At 39.5% G+C, this 15,323-nt stretch overlaps 1 protein-coding gene across 1 annotated transcript; it reads right to left on the bottom strand.

Annotated features, from left to right (window-relative positions):
- Window positions 1–1,095: 1,095 nt before the first annotated feature.
- Window positions 1,096–4,350, bottom strand: LOC141655658 (uncharacterized). Its single transcript, XM_074462726.1, has 3 exons — window positions 2,938–4,350; window positions 2,752–2,832; window positions 1,096–1,377 (listed from the first exon to the last, which is right to left on the bottom strand). Exons 1-3 carry the CDS (start codon window positions 4,348–4,350, stop codon window positions 1,096–1,098), a joined length of 1,776 nt encoding a protein of 591 aa, XP_074318827.1.
- Window positions 4,351–15,323: the final 10,973 nt, after the last annotated feature.

Genomic DNA, 15,323 nt, shown 5'->3' with positions numbered 1-15,323 from the left:
TCCTTTCAAAATCTCGTCCCGTATGAAATGGCAATCCACCTCGATGTGTTTGGTGCGTTCGTGAAAGACCGGATTGCGGGCAATGTGTAGAGCCGACTGATTATCACAAGATAGAGCAATAGGCGGGCTGTGGGATATACCGAGAGATGTAATAAGGCCTTTGAGCCATTTTAGTTCGCAGACGGTATATGCCATAGCGCGATATTCGGCCTCGGCGGAGGATTTCGACACTGTATTTTGCTTCTTGGTTTTCCACGAGATTGGAGAATTCCCGAGGAAGACAATGTATGCCGAGAGGGAACGGCGGGTGGAAGGGCAGGAGGCATAGTCGGAGTCGCAATAGGCATGAAGAAGAAGGTGTGTGTTGTAGCGGAAAAGGAGACATTGGCCTGGGTTCGATTTGATGTAGCGCACGACTTGGAGGGCCGCTTGCCAGTGGGCTTGTCTTGGGGTTTGCATAAATTGGGCTAAAATGTGGACCGAGTAGGTAAGTTCGGGCCGGGTGATTGTGAGGTAAACGAGGCGAACCACAAGACGACGATATGGTTGAGCATCTTGAAGAATTGGTGAGTCGGTTTCTGTGAGATTATGATTGGGGTCCATGGGGATGGACGCGGGTTTTGAGCCCAAAAGTCCTGTTTCTGTAAGAATGTCGAGAGTGTATTTTCGTTGTGAGAGGTAAATGCCGTGTGGGTTTCTAGCGATTTCCAACCCAAGGAAGTATTTGAGGGGACCTAAGTCTTTCATGTGGAAACAATTGGATAAGTAATTTTTGAATTGTTGGATTAAGGTTGAATTGTTTCCGCAGATGACTAGGTCATCAACATAGACTAGGACATGGATGGCAGTGTCGGATTTAATAATGGAGAAAAGGGAGTGGTCGTAGGGACATTGTATAAAGCCATATTTTTTGAGAGCGGAAGCGAGCTTAGCATACCAGCATCGGGGAGCTTGACGGAGGCCATAAAGGGACTTTCGAAGACGACAAACTTTGCCATTTAGATTAGAAAGAAAACCCGGTGGTGGTTTCATGTAAACTTCCTCTTCAAGGTCACCATGGAGGAAAGCATTATGAACATCCATTTGATGGATATCTCAATTCTTTGCGGCAGCGATGGCTAGGAGAGTACGGACTGTTACCATTTTGACAGTCGGTGCAAATGTCTCTTGAAAATCAATTCCTTCTATTTGACGATTACCCATGATAACAAGGCGAGCTTTGTATCGCTCAATTGAACCATCCGCATGATACTTGATTTTGTAGACCCATTTCGAACCAATCGCCTTTTTGTGAGGTGGGAGGGGTTCGATTGTCCATGTATTGTTGCGTTCTAGAGCATCGATCTCATTTTGCATTGCCTCGCGCCATTGCGGTACCTGCATAGCTTGTTTAAAAGAACTTGGCTCGTGATTGTCAGTCACGGCCGCTAGAAAAAGCTTATGGTTAGTTGAAAATTTATCATATGTGACAAAATGAGAAAGAGGATACCGAGTACCTGTCGAGGGTGATGATGCGGAGGCGAGGTGAGTAGAGGGACCCATGGGAGGACGAACATAACCTGAGAGCCGTGTATTGGGGATTTTGGGACGGTGGCCTTTGCCCATAGCGGTGGGCTGTGGTTGAGGGGTTTGGGGTTCTGTCGAAGGTGGGTTGGCTGGACTGGCGGTGGTAGAGGCTGGTGTGGGATCGGCAGTAGCCGTGGGTGTGGAGTCGGGTGTGGAATTATTGGTGTCGATGGATGGAATAGTTGGTGTAGTGGATGTGGATATGATAATGTTTTCAATTGGTGTAAGAGTGTCAGCGAGAAAAGTACTAGTGGTAGGCTGACTATCATGAATATTTAGAGATTGATACGGGAACTCGTGTTCGACAAATATGACATCTCGTGATGAAAAATAAGTACCTGTATCTAGGTCATAGACGAGCCACCCCTTTTTACCGAATGGGTAACCCAAAAACACGCATTTCCGACCACGAGGGGCGAATTTGTCATGGGAACGATTTATATTTCTTGCGTAACATAGACACCCAAATGTTCGAATATGCGTCATGGGTGGGGGTTCTTTAAATAACATTTCATAAGGAGTCTTACCATTGTGAATGGAGGATGGGGTACGATTAAGAAGATGAACAGCTCCGAGGATACATTCCCCCCAAAAACGAATGGGTAGACTAGCTTGAAAAAGAAGGGCACGAGCAACATTTAAAATGTGACGATGCTTGCGTTCGACTCAGCCATTTTGTTGAGGGGTATCAACATTAGAAGTTTGGAAAATAATGCCATTTTGCCGGAAAAAATTTGTAAGACATCCAAATTCCGTACCGTTGTCACTTCTAATAATTTTAATTTGAGTATTAAATTGTCGTTGAATTAAAGCAAAAAAATTGAGAAGGGTTTGTTTTGTGTCACTTTTACGACGTAACAAATAGACCCAGGTGGAGCGAGAAAAATCGTCAACTAGAGTAAGAAAATAGGTTGACCCACATGATGCATTTTCGGAATAGGGACCCCATAAATCGCAATGTAAAATGTCAAAAATATTCGATGCATTGTTGGAACTTAAGGGAAAGGGGGCACGAGTTTGCTTTGCCCGAATACAAATGTCACAATGTTTGCTAAAAAAATTAGAAGATGAAGTTTGTGCTTTATTAATAAAAGGTAGAAAACGAGAGATATTGGAGGACGGGTGCCCCAGACGACGGTGCCAAAGTTCAATAGTGTCTAGATTGCCAATGGTATGCGCATGTACCTTGTCATTCTGGACACCTTTAAGGAAATAGAGTCCCTCACGTTGCTCACCCGCACCAATCACCATCTTCGAGGCACGGTCCTGTATTAAACAAAGTTGTTGGGAAAATTGTATAGTAAGAGACATGTCTAAAAGTAAGCTTGAGACCGAAATTAAATTACATTGTAAATTGTCGGCATATAAAACATTGCGTAAAATAAGACGGGGAGAAAGATGTATGTCACCACTTTGGCTTGCTATAGCCGTGTCTCCATTTGGGAGACCCACAGACAATGGTGTAATAGAATGTAAATTAGTGAAGTGAGAAATACATCCCGACATATGGTGCGAAGCACCTGTGTCGATAATCCAAGATAGAGTAGAGAAGTTACCACTGAGACGATCATTATTCGCGGTTGAACGATTTTTCCACATTTGGCTTATCTCCTCGAGTTCCCGAGCATCAAGACTATTGAAATCAATCCTGTCAAAGTTGTTAAGAGAAGGATGGGAGGTAGAGGTGCCATTACCAGAATTCGAACCGGAAGCGGCAGCCATATGAGCCCGAGGACCCGTCGAATTAGAGCCTGTGTGCTGCTGTTTGTTGCGTCGAGGATCAGGCACAAACACGGCCTGACTTAGGTCGGTTGCATTGGGGTCAATATAGACTCGATCTCGGGGACGATCACCCCAATAATCGGGCCAATTTCCCGTAACTCGAAAACATGTGCGTAGGTAATGGCCATGCTTTTTACAGACGATACAGTAAGGTCTATTGGGATTGTTATTAATAGCGGTATTAGCATTATTAGTATTATTGGAATTATGGGAATGAACAGAATAATCCCGACCCCCACCGTGACCTGATTTCGAGCCATGGTGTACCTTGGCAGCAAAAGCCATCGGTTCGGGTCGAGTTTCAGAGACCGATTTGGAAAGGGAACGAACACCCTCTTCTTGCAGTAAGCGATTATAGACAATATTAAGATTGGGAAGAGGGGTCACACCAAGGATTTGAGAACGTGCGTTATCGAATCTATCATCTAAACCCATTAAAAAATCACGAACTCGATCTTTTTCACGACGAGAATCGAAAAGACTTACCCAATCACACGGACAAACCTTGCACGAGCATGAAGAAATGGCGTCATGCTCCATCAACTCGTCCCATAGACTGGTAAGTCGACCATAATACGCCATGATAGACTCGGTTGGAGCCTGTCGACATGAGGAGATGGCAGATTTGAGACGATAAATACGAGCCTCATTGTCTTGATTGAATCGTTGACGTATATTGTCCCACACCTGCTTGGCTTCGGGACGATAGGAGATCGATTTCGCTAAATCGACTTCGATGGTAGCGTATATCCATGCCGTGACTAGGGCGTTGGTAGAGCGCCATATTTTGAAGTCATCGGCAGTTTCAGATGGTTTGACGATGGACCCGTCAATATAACCCATCTTGTCTTTTGCAAGTAGGGCGAGACGGAACGCACGAGCCCATTCGTCATAATTGTTACCATTAAACACGATATGAGAAATCTTGGTACCCGGGTTCTCGACTTGAACAATCGAGACAACCGAGGAATTGTTTGATGCAGATTGTGTCGTATTTGTCATGGTGAGATCAAACGAAGGGAAGAAAAGAATTGAGAGATGATTTAGAGATTGTGTCTGACAGCTGATACCATATTAGAAGATAGAGAGGATATTATTCATGAGAGAATTAGGTTATTGTATTGTCAAAAATTATTGTATCTACATCAAAGAATCATACACATATTTATATACCAACTAGAATATACATGATCTTCTAAGTAAGGAAAATATGTAACGTTGACTACTATATGCAAGGAGCCGTTGGAGGAGCTTAGTGGGCTGGATGACTGCGTGATATGCGCGGGTCGTATTAAATGCTTATTGGGATCCTCCGTGCTAAGTTCATGGAATTGGGGCAATTGGTGGATGAGCCCGGACTTGAGTTCAAAGGTGGCATTTTCCGCTAAGGCCGGAAAGGAGATACACAAGGGGACTTGTGTAAGGTCCGGTGTGGTGAGTTCTTTGATGGTCCTAGGCCTTGGTGGATCCTCATGTGGGTCATGTCTTGGTTGTTCTTCGGCATCCCCCATGATGATTCTTATGGGTTTTGGCTCGGTTTCTAGAACAAAAGCAACGGTGTTATCTTCCTCTTGGTCTTGTTGAGCAACGGGATTAATTTCTTCAATAACCGGGGGGTCTCTTCTAATACCTCCTCCTATCCAAGCAAGTGATCTTTGAATCTCCGGGTTGAATGGAAAAAGTGGCTCACTTGAGTTCCTAGTATTGACCATAAAAAAATTCTACACAAGAAAACACAATAAAAAAGGTTCACACAAGTAATGAACAAGAAAATAACAATTGTGAAATGAAAGTTAACTAACACAACTATTCTAAAAACACCAACAAAAACACTTAGCAAAACCATTACGTTCCCCGGCAACGGCGCCAAAATTTGGCCGTCTTAAATAGCGACGTTTTAGGCGTGTCAGCTGTCATTCTATCAGTTGGGACATTTGTGGTATGTTATAATTCAATACTCGAGCATGAATTCATTGATTAGTATAAAATTGATCAACTGTGTAACAGTGTGGCAAGTATCAAAATTTATTGAGCCTTGGATATTTGGATTTATAATTGCTGCAAAGATTTCAGTGCAGTCGGAGAATGTAATCCGAAATGGTAGCTGCAAGGTATCACAATTCTTTTCCTGCTATGTAATACTACATCGTCAAGGAATGATGTAATCTGACAGAAAAAATACAGTGATGCTGATGATTCAATATTATTACTCCTTTTCGTTTCCTGTGTAATTTGAATTTTTATGTTACGTTTCTTTTACTCGTAATAGTTTCCGAAAAAATATGTCATTAGTACGTCATGAGGATTGCCGATACTCCAGCAAAATCGGACTGGTCGGGCCTAACAGATTTGAGTGTTTGGTTCATAAAATTGTGGAAAAACTCACAAGCACCCGTTACCGTATACGCTTTCAAGGAGAAAAAGGTTACTTGTTTTTGAGCATTTTTGTATTTTTTCTGAGCTTATTACCTCAAATTTTAATTGTTTTTTAGCATATGTGTATTTTTCCTGAGCTTATTAAAGTTTATAAGTTAGATTTTAATTTTTTTTTCCACGAAAACTCAAATTTAAGTAAGTTTGTAGGTAACTAGTGTAGATCCCGCGCAAATGCGCAGTAAATATAGCCATTTTAATTTTTAGTGCATTAGTTATAGATTTTAGATTTATATCTCACGAATTTTAATAAAAAATAATTAATATTAAAATAAATCAAAAGAATTGAATAATTCCATAAATTGTGTTTTTTATGAAAATATTTTAACTTCATCAAATTATTTTAAAAAAATTCTTTTTTCGTCACGAAATTAATAATAGGAATACAGTTGTTATGTATAGATTATTTAAAATGGAAAATTAGCTTAATAAATGAAAATCTAATTTATTTCCATATATAAGTTTGAGCACTTTAGAGAGAAAACTTTACAGAAGTTGTATTCTCTGTATATAAGAGGATTTATATTTTTTAAATTTGCACCTTATTAACATTTATCCGTTCACTCCATTGTATTTTGATATGAAACAAAAAATTGAAACGGAAAACTAATAAAAAAAATTATTTAAGTTGTGAATTTATTTTAGTAAATGTATTTTGTCACAAAACTAATAGTAAGAATGTGTCAAGTTATTCTCTACAGTAATAATTATTACATGACTGAAAAATTTAGCAACTTATACTTTATAGTTTAATATCAATTTTATTTTATTTTAATGAAAAAATCATAATTATGAATTTATTTAAAAAATGAGAGTATTTATAAGAATATATTCATTGAAAAGATAATAATGTAATGAAAGAAAATTTTATTTATTACCTTATTTAGCTAGATGCTTTTTGGAGGGAAAACTAAGAGAATTTTTATTCTCTTAGTAGTAGGGGATGTTTTTGAGTTTATTATAGTTTTTTTGAGTTTAATGTTTTAGTGAATGAATTTAGAAACTTTATAGTAAGACTCATAATTTTCAAAATAAAGCTCAAAAACTTTATTATAACTGCTCAGAAAGTATACTAGTGGTAGTACATCGGATGTATAATCTACTTACTGGCTTTCAAGAGATCACAACGCAATTAGCCACCAATTATCGTCAAGTAGCATTGCAAATTCCATGTTACTTTTATGCCATTAAATTGTTTCATTTTTAACTTCAGTCAAATGATATTATATTTTTATAATATCGTTACCTTTTTTTTTTTGGTACATATACCGTTAACTAATTATATTTGTATGTTACACATAACAATAAATCGGTCTCTAGCAAGACGTTACGATCACCTAATTTTAACTGACAATTTCTTACATTAAATTTTATAATTGTTAGGACATTTTCAACAACAAATCCTAAAACACAAAATCTCACTTTATACGGACACTATCCATTTAAAGTTGTAGACGAACCAAATATGTGACCACTTACATAATAAGACAAACAACAAGTGGGATGGTGGTGTTACTTTTCATGCAAAATGAGATTATTTGATCCGTCTATATCTTTAGACGGATATATCCGTCTACAATGAGACTAATTGATCCTAAAAATATGAGCTAAAGGTGGAGAAAGAGTTAATGGTAAGATAAGGACCCGAACTTTCATTCCTTTTCTAGATAAGGGACTACACTTTCAAAAAGTTCAGTTAAGGACCTCGTTGAACCTTCCGTTAACTTCCCCGTTAACACGACAAACAATCTCAATAAATTCATGCCATCTAAAATAACAACAAATTAACGGACTAATTCTTGCGGTCTTGCCAATTCGTTCTTCTATCTTTGTATGATGATCATGATGATTAACAATATTTGTCATCAATATTTGGAATGACCGACTTGGATTTTGAAGCGAGAATTAGCTTTTGAGCGTTCGACGAGTAATAGCACTCCATATCTTCATAGAGCCGTTGGCTCCTCAATCATGGGCTATCCCATGATACACCTTCCCCTTATACAATGTATTATAGCTGTTAGAATATATTTACCGTAAATAGTCCATTGCATATTTGTATAAATAGCTAGCGATGTAATAATGTAAATCACGAATCAATTCTATCTAATACATTCAGTTATCATACATTCCGAAAGCTAACATGGTATCAGAGCTAGGGTTAATCACTCTGCCTCCCTCGTTCTTTATTCAAATCGAAAAAAAAAAAAATTAAGATACAAACCACGATCTTCCAATCCTCATGACGAACCCAGACGGTCCTGAAGTTATCAATTCCGCACAAAATCCTCAATATTCAATCATTCATGTCGAAAATACCGGCACAAACATAACACAAATCGCCTTTAATGGGTCCAACTATGATGAATGGCCCTGCCGTCAAGGGCCGACAGAATCGTTAATGGCATATTACGGTAGGATTCTCAAAATATGGGATGACACCGTCATGTTCGATCCATTACCAACCTGTGATTGCAACCCGTGCAACTGTAATTGGGTCACGAAGATGGATGCACGGCGTGAGAAGAAACGAGCCAGGGATTTTCTCATGGGTTTGGATGCCAGATTCGACAACGCTCGCTCGCAAATTCTCGGTATCACCCCTCTTCCCTCTTTAGTGAAGGAAATGTAGATTCATATACATACTAACATACTCATATATGTCGAAATAATTGTCATAAAATTAATTACGGATTTTATGCATGCAAACAATATAATAAAAGGAGAAGAAATCACATCCTTACATTGAAATTTCGGTTCAAATGGGCACAAAAGAAATCTCCTTTTCTTTTGTTCTTGAGCTTTCCTTTAATGGAAGAACAAGATCCAAGTGTAGGATCTCTCCTTAGGAATAATACCCAAAGCTTAACTCTTAATCTAATTAATATTATTTGAGCTAGTATAATATTAATCTAGTGAAAAATGAACCAAAAATTGTTTGGTTTTGGGCTCCTAAAACCGGGTAGGAGAAGGTATTTTGGAGTATATTATCTCTCTAATTTATCACTCAAATGTAGAGAGAAAATTATCTTTCTAACACTAGAAAATATGAATGTGAATGAATGAATAATTTAGAGGAGAAAACCCCTCTAAATCCTCTAGGAAAAACCGGTGGGAGGAGCTTTTAGGGGAGCCAATGCATGCCCATATTTGTCTTCACAAGGTGAGTAGGCTTGCATGACTACTTTAGCTTTTCATCATTATGTTTTCTATTTAAAATATAAACACAATTTTCCCTAATACTCCTCTAATATTTCGGCCCTTTTAATTAATATGGATTCCATATTATTTTTGTCAATTGTCAATATGTCACATGTCACATGTCACATGTCACATGTCACATAAATTTGTTATGTATTTTTAACATATTAAAAATCAACGTATTAATAAAAATACGTCACATACAAAAATCGACTTAGTAATTTCATAATTACTTGTGCCAAAATATTTTACCAATTTATAAATCACAACAGATTGTATTTATAATAATTCATTCAATTCCGATTGTTTCTTTAAACAATAATTTCATCCGAGTAATGATACAATTCGATTACTCAGACCGTATCTCATTTAATCACATTTCAATTTGATACGTAAATTTTACTTCCAAAATCGTCCGTCAATTTTCAAGTAATTTAATTAACTCGTAACACTATACGATTAATTAAATGATCAATTAAGAGTATTGCCCTATAGGTATGACCTAGGGGGTCAACTGATCACCACCGTCACACGACAGTAATGTCAAACTCTAGTCAGCCAATCATTACCGATATATGTTGACCAGTTGACAATATAAATACTTCCCAATTGTATTCTTTAAAATGAGATTTAATAATGATATTTGAATCATGTAATCGCACTATTGTTGAGGAAACATTTCCCAACAATCTCCCACTTGTCCTCGACAAGTGTGCGTCACCAATTCTCTTGTCCTATTACTATCTCCCACTCAATGCAAGGTGTCTTTCAGGTCGTACTTGCAAGTGATCATATCGAGAGTGGTTTCCTCGATCTGGAGAATAACTGTTTTGACCGGATTTATCCACTCTGGATACCTTCCGAGCGTGGCCACGCATTTCCAGTTCATTACTCCTCGAGTGGCCCTGAGATATTGTTATAACCCTGACTAGGGGTGGACAATTCCTATCGCACTCATTCCCTTCGACTAGCCACAGCCATCATAACCCAAAATATGCCCATTTGACCCCATTTACGAAGGTCGTAGTAACACAAATCAAAGTTAATCTGGAACTGTGCCATCTTAGGTGAATAGTCTTTAGTCAAAAGAATCGACTCATTTGAATACTATAGTAGCTCTCGCCACGACCAGGCTATTTAAATTTGCCAGAACTCTATAAGCGGTCATTAGGCCCGACAAAATGTTCCTAACAATCTGCCTATGTGATCGACTAGTCATCTCACATGACTCTATGGCACTTGAACTTGCCATCAATCGCCTCACACTCTAGTCACTTCGAGACGTCACCTCATACAAGTGACTATGGGCTAATACTATGTTAATCCGAGTTCACTTTAACGGGGTTCAATTTGTCACTACAACCCGTTTGGATATAACAATGTATATATTAAAGATTAAAGACAAATGTGATTATGAACATGAACAAAAAACAACACTTTTATTTCATTTCAAAATCTAACAAAAATTTGGTACACGTTTAAGTCCCATGGACGTAACATGTCCATCATGCTTAGCCTGCGATAAAGGCTTGGTGAGCGGATCGGCTATGTTGTCATCCGTCCCAACCTTACAAATCGCAATTTCCTTCCTTTCAATAAAATCTCTTATTACATGATAATTTCTAAGTACATGTCTAGATCTATTACTAGACTTTGGCTCTTTAGCTTGGAATATCGTCCCACTATTATCACAATAGAGAGTGATGGGATCATTGGCGGTAGGTACTACTTTTAGACCTTCCGTGAATTGCACGATCCACACTGACTTCCTTGGCGCTTACGATCTTTGCTATGTACTCACCTCCGTTGTAGAATCCATGATTCTGACTTCCTTGAAGCTTCTCCAGCTAACGGCACCACCATTGAGCATGAAAACAAAACCAGCTTGTGATTTCATGTCATCTCTATCTGTTTGGAAACTTGAGTCCGTGTATCCATTAACACGCAACTCAGTATCTCCTCCAAACACTAGGATAGAGTCCTTAGTTCTTCTCAAGTACTTAAGGATGTTCTTGACAGCAATCCAGTGACTCTCACCTGGATTTCCTTGATATCTACTCGTCATGCTCAAGGCATACGAGACATCAGGGCGTGTGCATATCATGGCATACATGATTGATCCGACAGCGGAAGCGTAAGGGATCTCATTCATGCGTTCAACATCATGGGGTTCGGAGGGAGATTGAGTCTTGCTCAATATCGTCCCGGTTACCATAGGTACCAAACCCTTTTTGGATTTGTCCATGCTGAACCGTCGAAGAATCTTATCAACATAAGACTCTTGACTTTGTGCCAATATCCTCTTGGATCTATCTCTATAGATCCGGATACCTAATATGCGTTGTGCCTCTCCTAAATCCTTCATTTGGAAGTGGTTACCTAACCACTTCTTAACAGAAGACAACATTGGAATATCATTTCCAATGAGTAGTATGTCATCGACATACAAGATTAGGAACACAACATTGCTCCCACTGAATTTCATGTATAAACATGGTTCCTCAACACTTCGAGTGAAACCATTTTCCTTTATAACATGATTGAATCGATGATTCCAACTTCTAGATGCTTGCTTAAGACCATAAATGGATCTCTTAAGCTTGCACACTTTGTTAGGATTTTTAGAATCAACAAAACCTTCGGGTTGTATCATGTACACCTCCTCTTCTAAATGCCCATTTAGAAAAGCGGTTTTGACATCCATTTGCCATATTTCATAGTCATGAAATGCGGCAATCGCTAACAAAATCCGTATGGATCTTAGCATGGCTACGGGGGCGAAAGTCTCATCATAATGGAGACCTTGGACTTGGGTAAATCCTTTTGCCACTAGCCTAGCTTTGTAGACATCGTCATGTCCTTCTATGCCATTTTGTATTTTGAATATCCATTTGCATTGAAGGGGTCTTGCCCCTTTAGGCAAATCTACCAAGTCCCAAACTTGGTTTTCAAGCATAGAATCCATTGACTTCATGGCTTCAAGCCATAAGGAGGAATTTGGACTAGAGATTGCGGTCTTGTAGGTGGCGGGCTCGTCACTTTCTATAAGCAACACATCGAGTGTTCCATCTTCCTCGATAAGTCCCACATATCGATCGGGATGGCGAATAACTCGGCCCGTCCTTCTTAGTGGAGGAGGTACAACTGCGTTAGACGACGAAGGAACATCTTCTTGCGTCTCTAGCTCGGTTTGTGGCTCTTGAACTTCATCAAGTTCAAAATTTCTCCCACTCTGTCTTTTAGAAATAAAGTCTCTTTCTAAGAAGACAGCCTCGCAAGACACAAACACTTTATTATCTTGAGGTTTATAGAAGTAGTATCCTCGAGAATTCAAGGGGTAACCTACAAAGGTGCATTTTTCGGATCTTGGGGCAAGCTTGTTGTCATTCTTGGTCTTGACATAAGCCTCACAGCCCCAAATTTTCATGTAGGATAGATTAGGAACTCTTCCTTTCCACATCTCAAATGGAGTTTTTCCGGTGGCCTTAGTGGGACTATTATTCAAAGATATAATTGCGGTTTGAATCGCAAATCCCCAAAACGAGTTTGGTAAATCGGTTTGACTCATCATTGATCGAACCATATCAAGTAGGGTTCGATTTCTCCCTTCGGCAACACCATTGAGTTGTGGTGTTCCGGGTGGAGAAAGTTGTGATATAATACCACAACCTTTCAAGTGTGAATCGAATTCAAGGCTAAGATATTCTCCACCACGATCGGAACGTAGTGCTTTTATCTTTTTGTCCATTTGGTTCTCTACTTGGTTTTGAAATTCCTTGAATTTCTCAAACGCTTCACTCTTATGTCTCATTAAATAGACATACCCATGTCTACTCAAGTCGTCGGTGAAGGTTATAAAGTAGTCATAATTTCCACGAGCGGTGATAGTCATTGGTCCACATACATCGGTGTGTATGAATCCCAATAGCTCACTAGCTCGTGTCCTTTTACCACTAAAAGGATTACGAGTCATCTTGCCAAGTAGGCAATATTCGCATGTACCATATGATTGATAATCAAATGGTGTAATCACATTAGTCGAAATTAATCTTTTGATGCGATTCTCGTTTATGTGACCTAATCGACAATGCCAAATGAACGCTTCACTTGGATCACTTGTTTTGAGTTTCTTTGATTGAATGTTATAAATATCATTTGTCGGATTTGAGGTCTCTAAAATGTATATGCCATTGATTGAGGAAGCTTGGCCTATAATCAAGTCGTTCCTAGAAATAGAGCAACGATTGTTCTTAATGACAAAACAAAAACCGTCCATGTCTAGCATGGCGATTGAAATAATGTTTTTAGAGAGTGTAGGTACATAAAAACAATTATGTAAATACAACTCAAATCCGTTTGACAAAGCTAGAACATAAGTTCCTTTGGATTCGGCCGCTACCCGAGCTCCATTTCCAAGGCGTAGATCCACATCTCCCTTGCTAAGCCTCTCCACATCTCTTAAACCCTGTAAATGATTACAAAGGTGAGAACCACAACCGGTATCTAGTACCCATGTCGTAGTGGAAGTATAATTTATATCAATAACATAAATTTCTTTAGGAATTTTACCTTTCGGAGTGATGATTCCTTCCCTTATATTTCGCAAATATATGGGACAATTCCTAAGCCAATGTCCCATGCCATAGCAATAATGGCACTCATCATTAACTTGCTTTAAGTTTTTGATTTTCTTTCCCTTCTTCTTGAACCTCTTGCCCTTTGAAGCAAGAACTTGATTGCTAGAGCTCCCACTAGCTTTGGCATCTTTATCTTCCAGAGACAAAGACCCTATAGCTTGCATGAGGTAGTCTTGCTGAGACGGACTCACACGAGGTCTAGTAGTAGTGGGTGGTTTAGAAGAAGTGATGAAATTAAGGTTTCCATCCGAACCTATCCCGAAATGAAGTTCTCTAGTTGTATCGAAATCGTTGTTGGAGCAAATGTCGTCAAGAACATTGTGGTAAAAATCAATAGTAATTGGTGCGGTAGCATTTGTTGGATTCATTGTAAAGAACTACAAATATGGAGGAAAAGGAAATATTAACATTTGTCTTTTTTTAAATCATACTTGCAATTTAACAAGATATGAACATTTAAATAGTGACCTCTACCCAACTATTATAAATGATTCCAAGACCCAAATTCATATCAACTTAGGCACGGGATAGCCGATGAAACCCTTATTAATATAACTCGGTGGATTAACGTTTAATCGATTCTACTATTAGAACTCTTGGTCGATAATATTACTGTTCCGGGTGTAATTCCAGAGCAGATATCTGTTACCACTCGTAGCTCGTAGAATGATGTCTTTGCTTGAATCCTCCTAGCGGTCTCCTGAAACGATGAACAAACTGAGGGCTCGGCTTTGGCCGAGCGTACTCACTCCGACGCTCAAGTCAGTTAACTTAGAGAGGTAAGTTGTTGTTACTTGGCTAAGAGTATAATGTAGAGAGATAAGGAGGATATTACCAGGTGAATAGTGGTTATTAGGTTAAATTGTGGATCCTTTCCTCAATGAAGGTTGAGGAGTATTTATAGACTTTCACCTTTTGTCACGTAGTGGCCAAGTGGCCAAGTAGCTAACAGGTGAAAAGACCAGTCTACCCTCGGCCGATGGACCTACGGCAGGCCGACCGAGGGGTCTTGGATATGAGTACGCGGATATGTGCCCCGGCTGGCTAGTTACCAGGCCGAGACCCAGGTGACAGGCCGATGGGATGCATCGGCTAGGCTGTCTAAGTCGTTGACTTTGCTGTGGATGTCTTTGACCTTGCTCAATATGTTGACTTGGTCAGTGGTGCAGAATATGCCCCATCAATTTGCCCCCAGCGTAGTCTATGCCGTGGTATGGGCTCCGATGTATGTTGAGCGTATATTCTGCATAAGTAATTTCTGAAATTTTTTCTGCATCGGCTACTGTATCAGCTTCTTCTACTTCGGCCTGGTTCTTATTAGGCCGTACCATATCCCCCCTCCACATGGGTGCGTAAAGGGCATCCGATGTGGAAAAGGAAGTGACGTTGGCCGAGACCAGGGTTGAGAGTGCCGGTTGTTTTTGATTGCCCCCGGCCGGTGCTTCCTAGCTTGGTTGGTCATGTGGCCGGCGGAGAGCAGATACCTACAAATTTGTTGAGGAAGATGAACAGGCGAAGAGATGTGAATGGGCGTGTTGAAGACGCTTGGTCACTGTTGCATTGATTGACGTTCAACTGTTGCAACGATTGACATTCCGTGGTTGCATGTCTGACACGTGTCTGTTCGCTGATTGGCTGACGCTTCATGGGCTGTGTCCTGATTGGCCCTTCTTCATGGGCTTTTCCCTATAAATAGGGCAGTTA

This window comes from Silene latifolia, chromosome 5, assembly GCF_048544455.1.
Source record: "Silene latifolia isolate original U9 population chromosome 5, ASM4854445v1, whole genome shotgun sequence".
Taxonomy (NCBI): Eukaryota; Viridiplantae; Streptophyta; class Magnoliopsida; order Caryophyllales; family Caryophyllaceae; genus Silene; species Silene latifolia.
The sequence above is the reverse complement of the archived record's forward strand: the minus strand, read 5'-3'. Positions and strand labels throughout refer to the sequence as shown.

Excerpts from the sequence above, each read along its gene's own strand:
- LOC141655658 (XM_074462726.1), bottom strand. The coding sequence starts at position 4,350 with ATGACAAATACGACACAATCTGCATCAAACAATTCCTCGGTTGTCTCG. Across the intron at positions 2,833-2,937 it reads CCCGTCTTATTTTACGCAAT|GACCGTGCCTCGAAGATGGT; the intron begins GTTTTATATGCC and ends TGTTTAATACAG. Across the intron at positions 1,378-2,751 it reads AAGGTGTCCAGAATGACAAG|GTACCGCAATGGCGCGAGGC; the intron begins GTACATGCGCAT and ends CAAGCTATGCAG.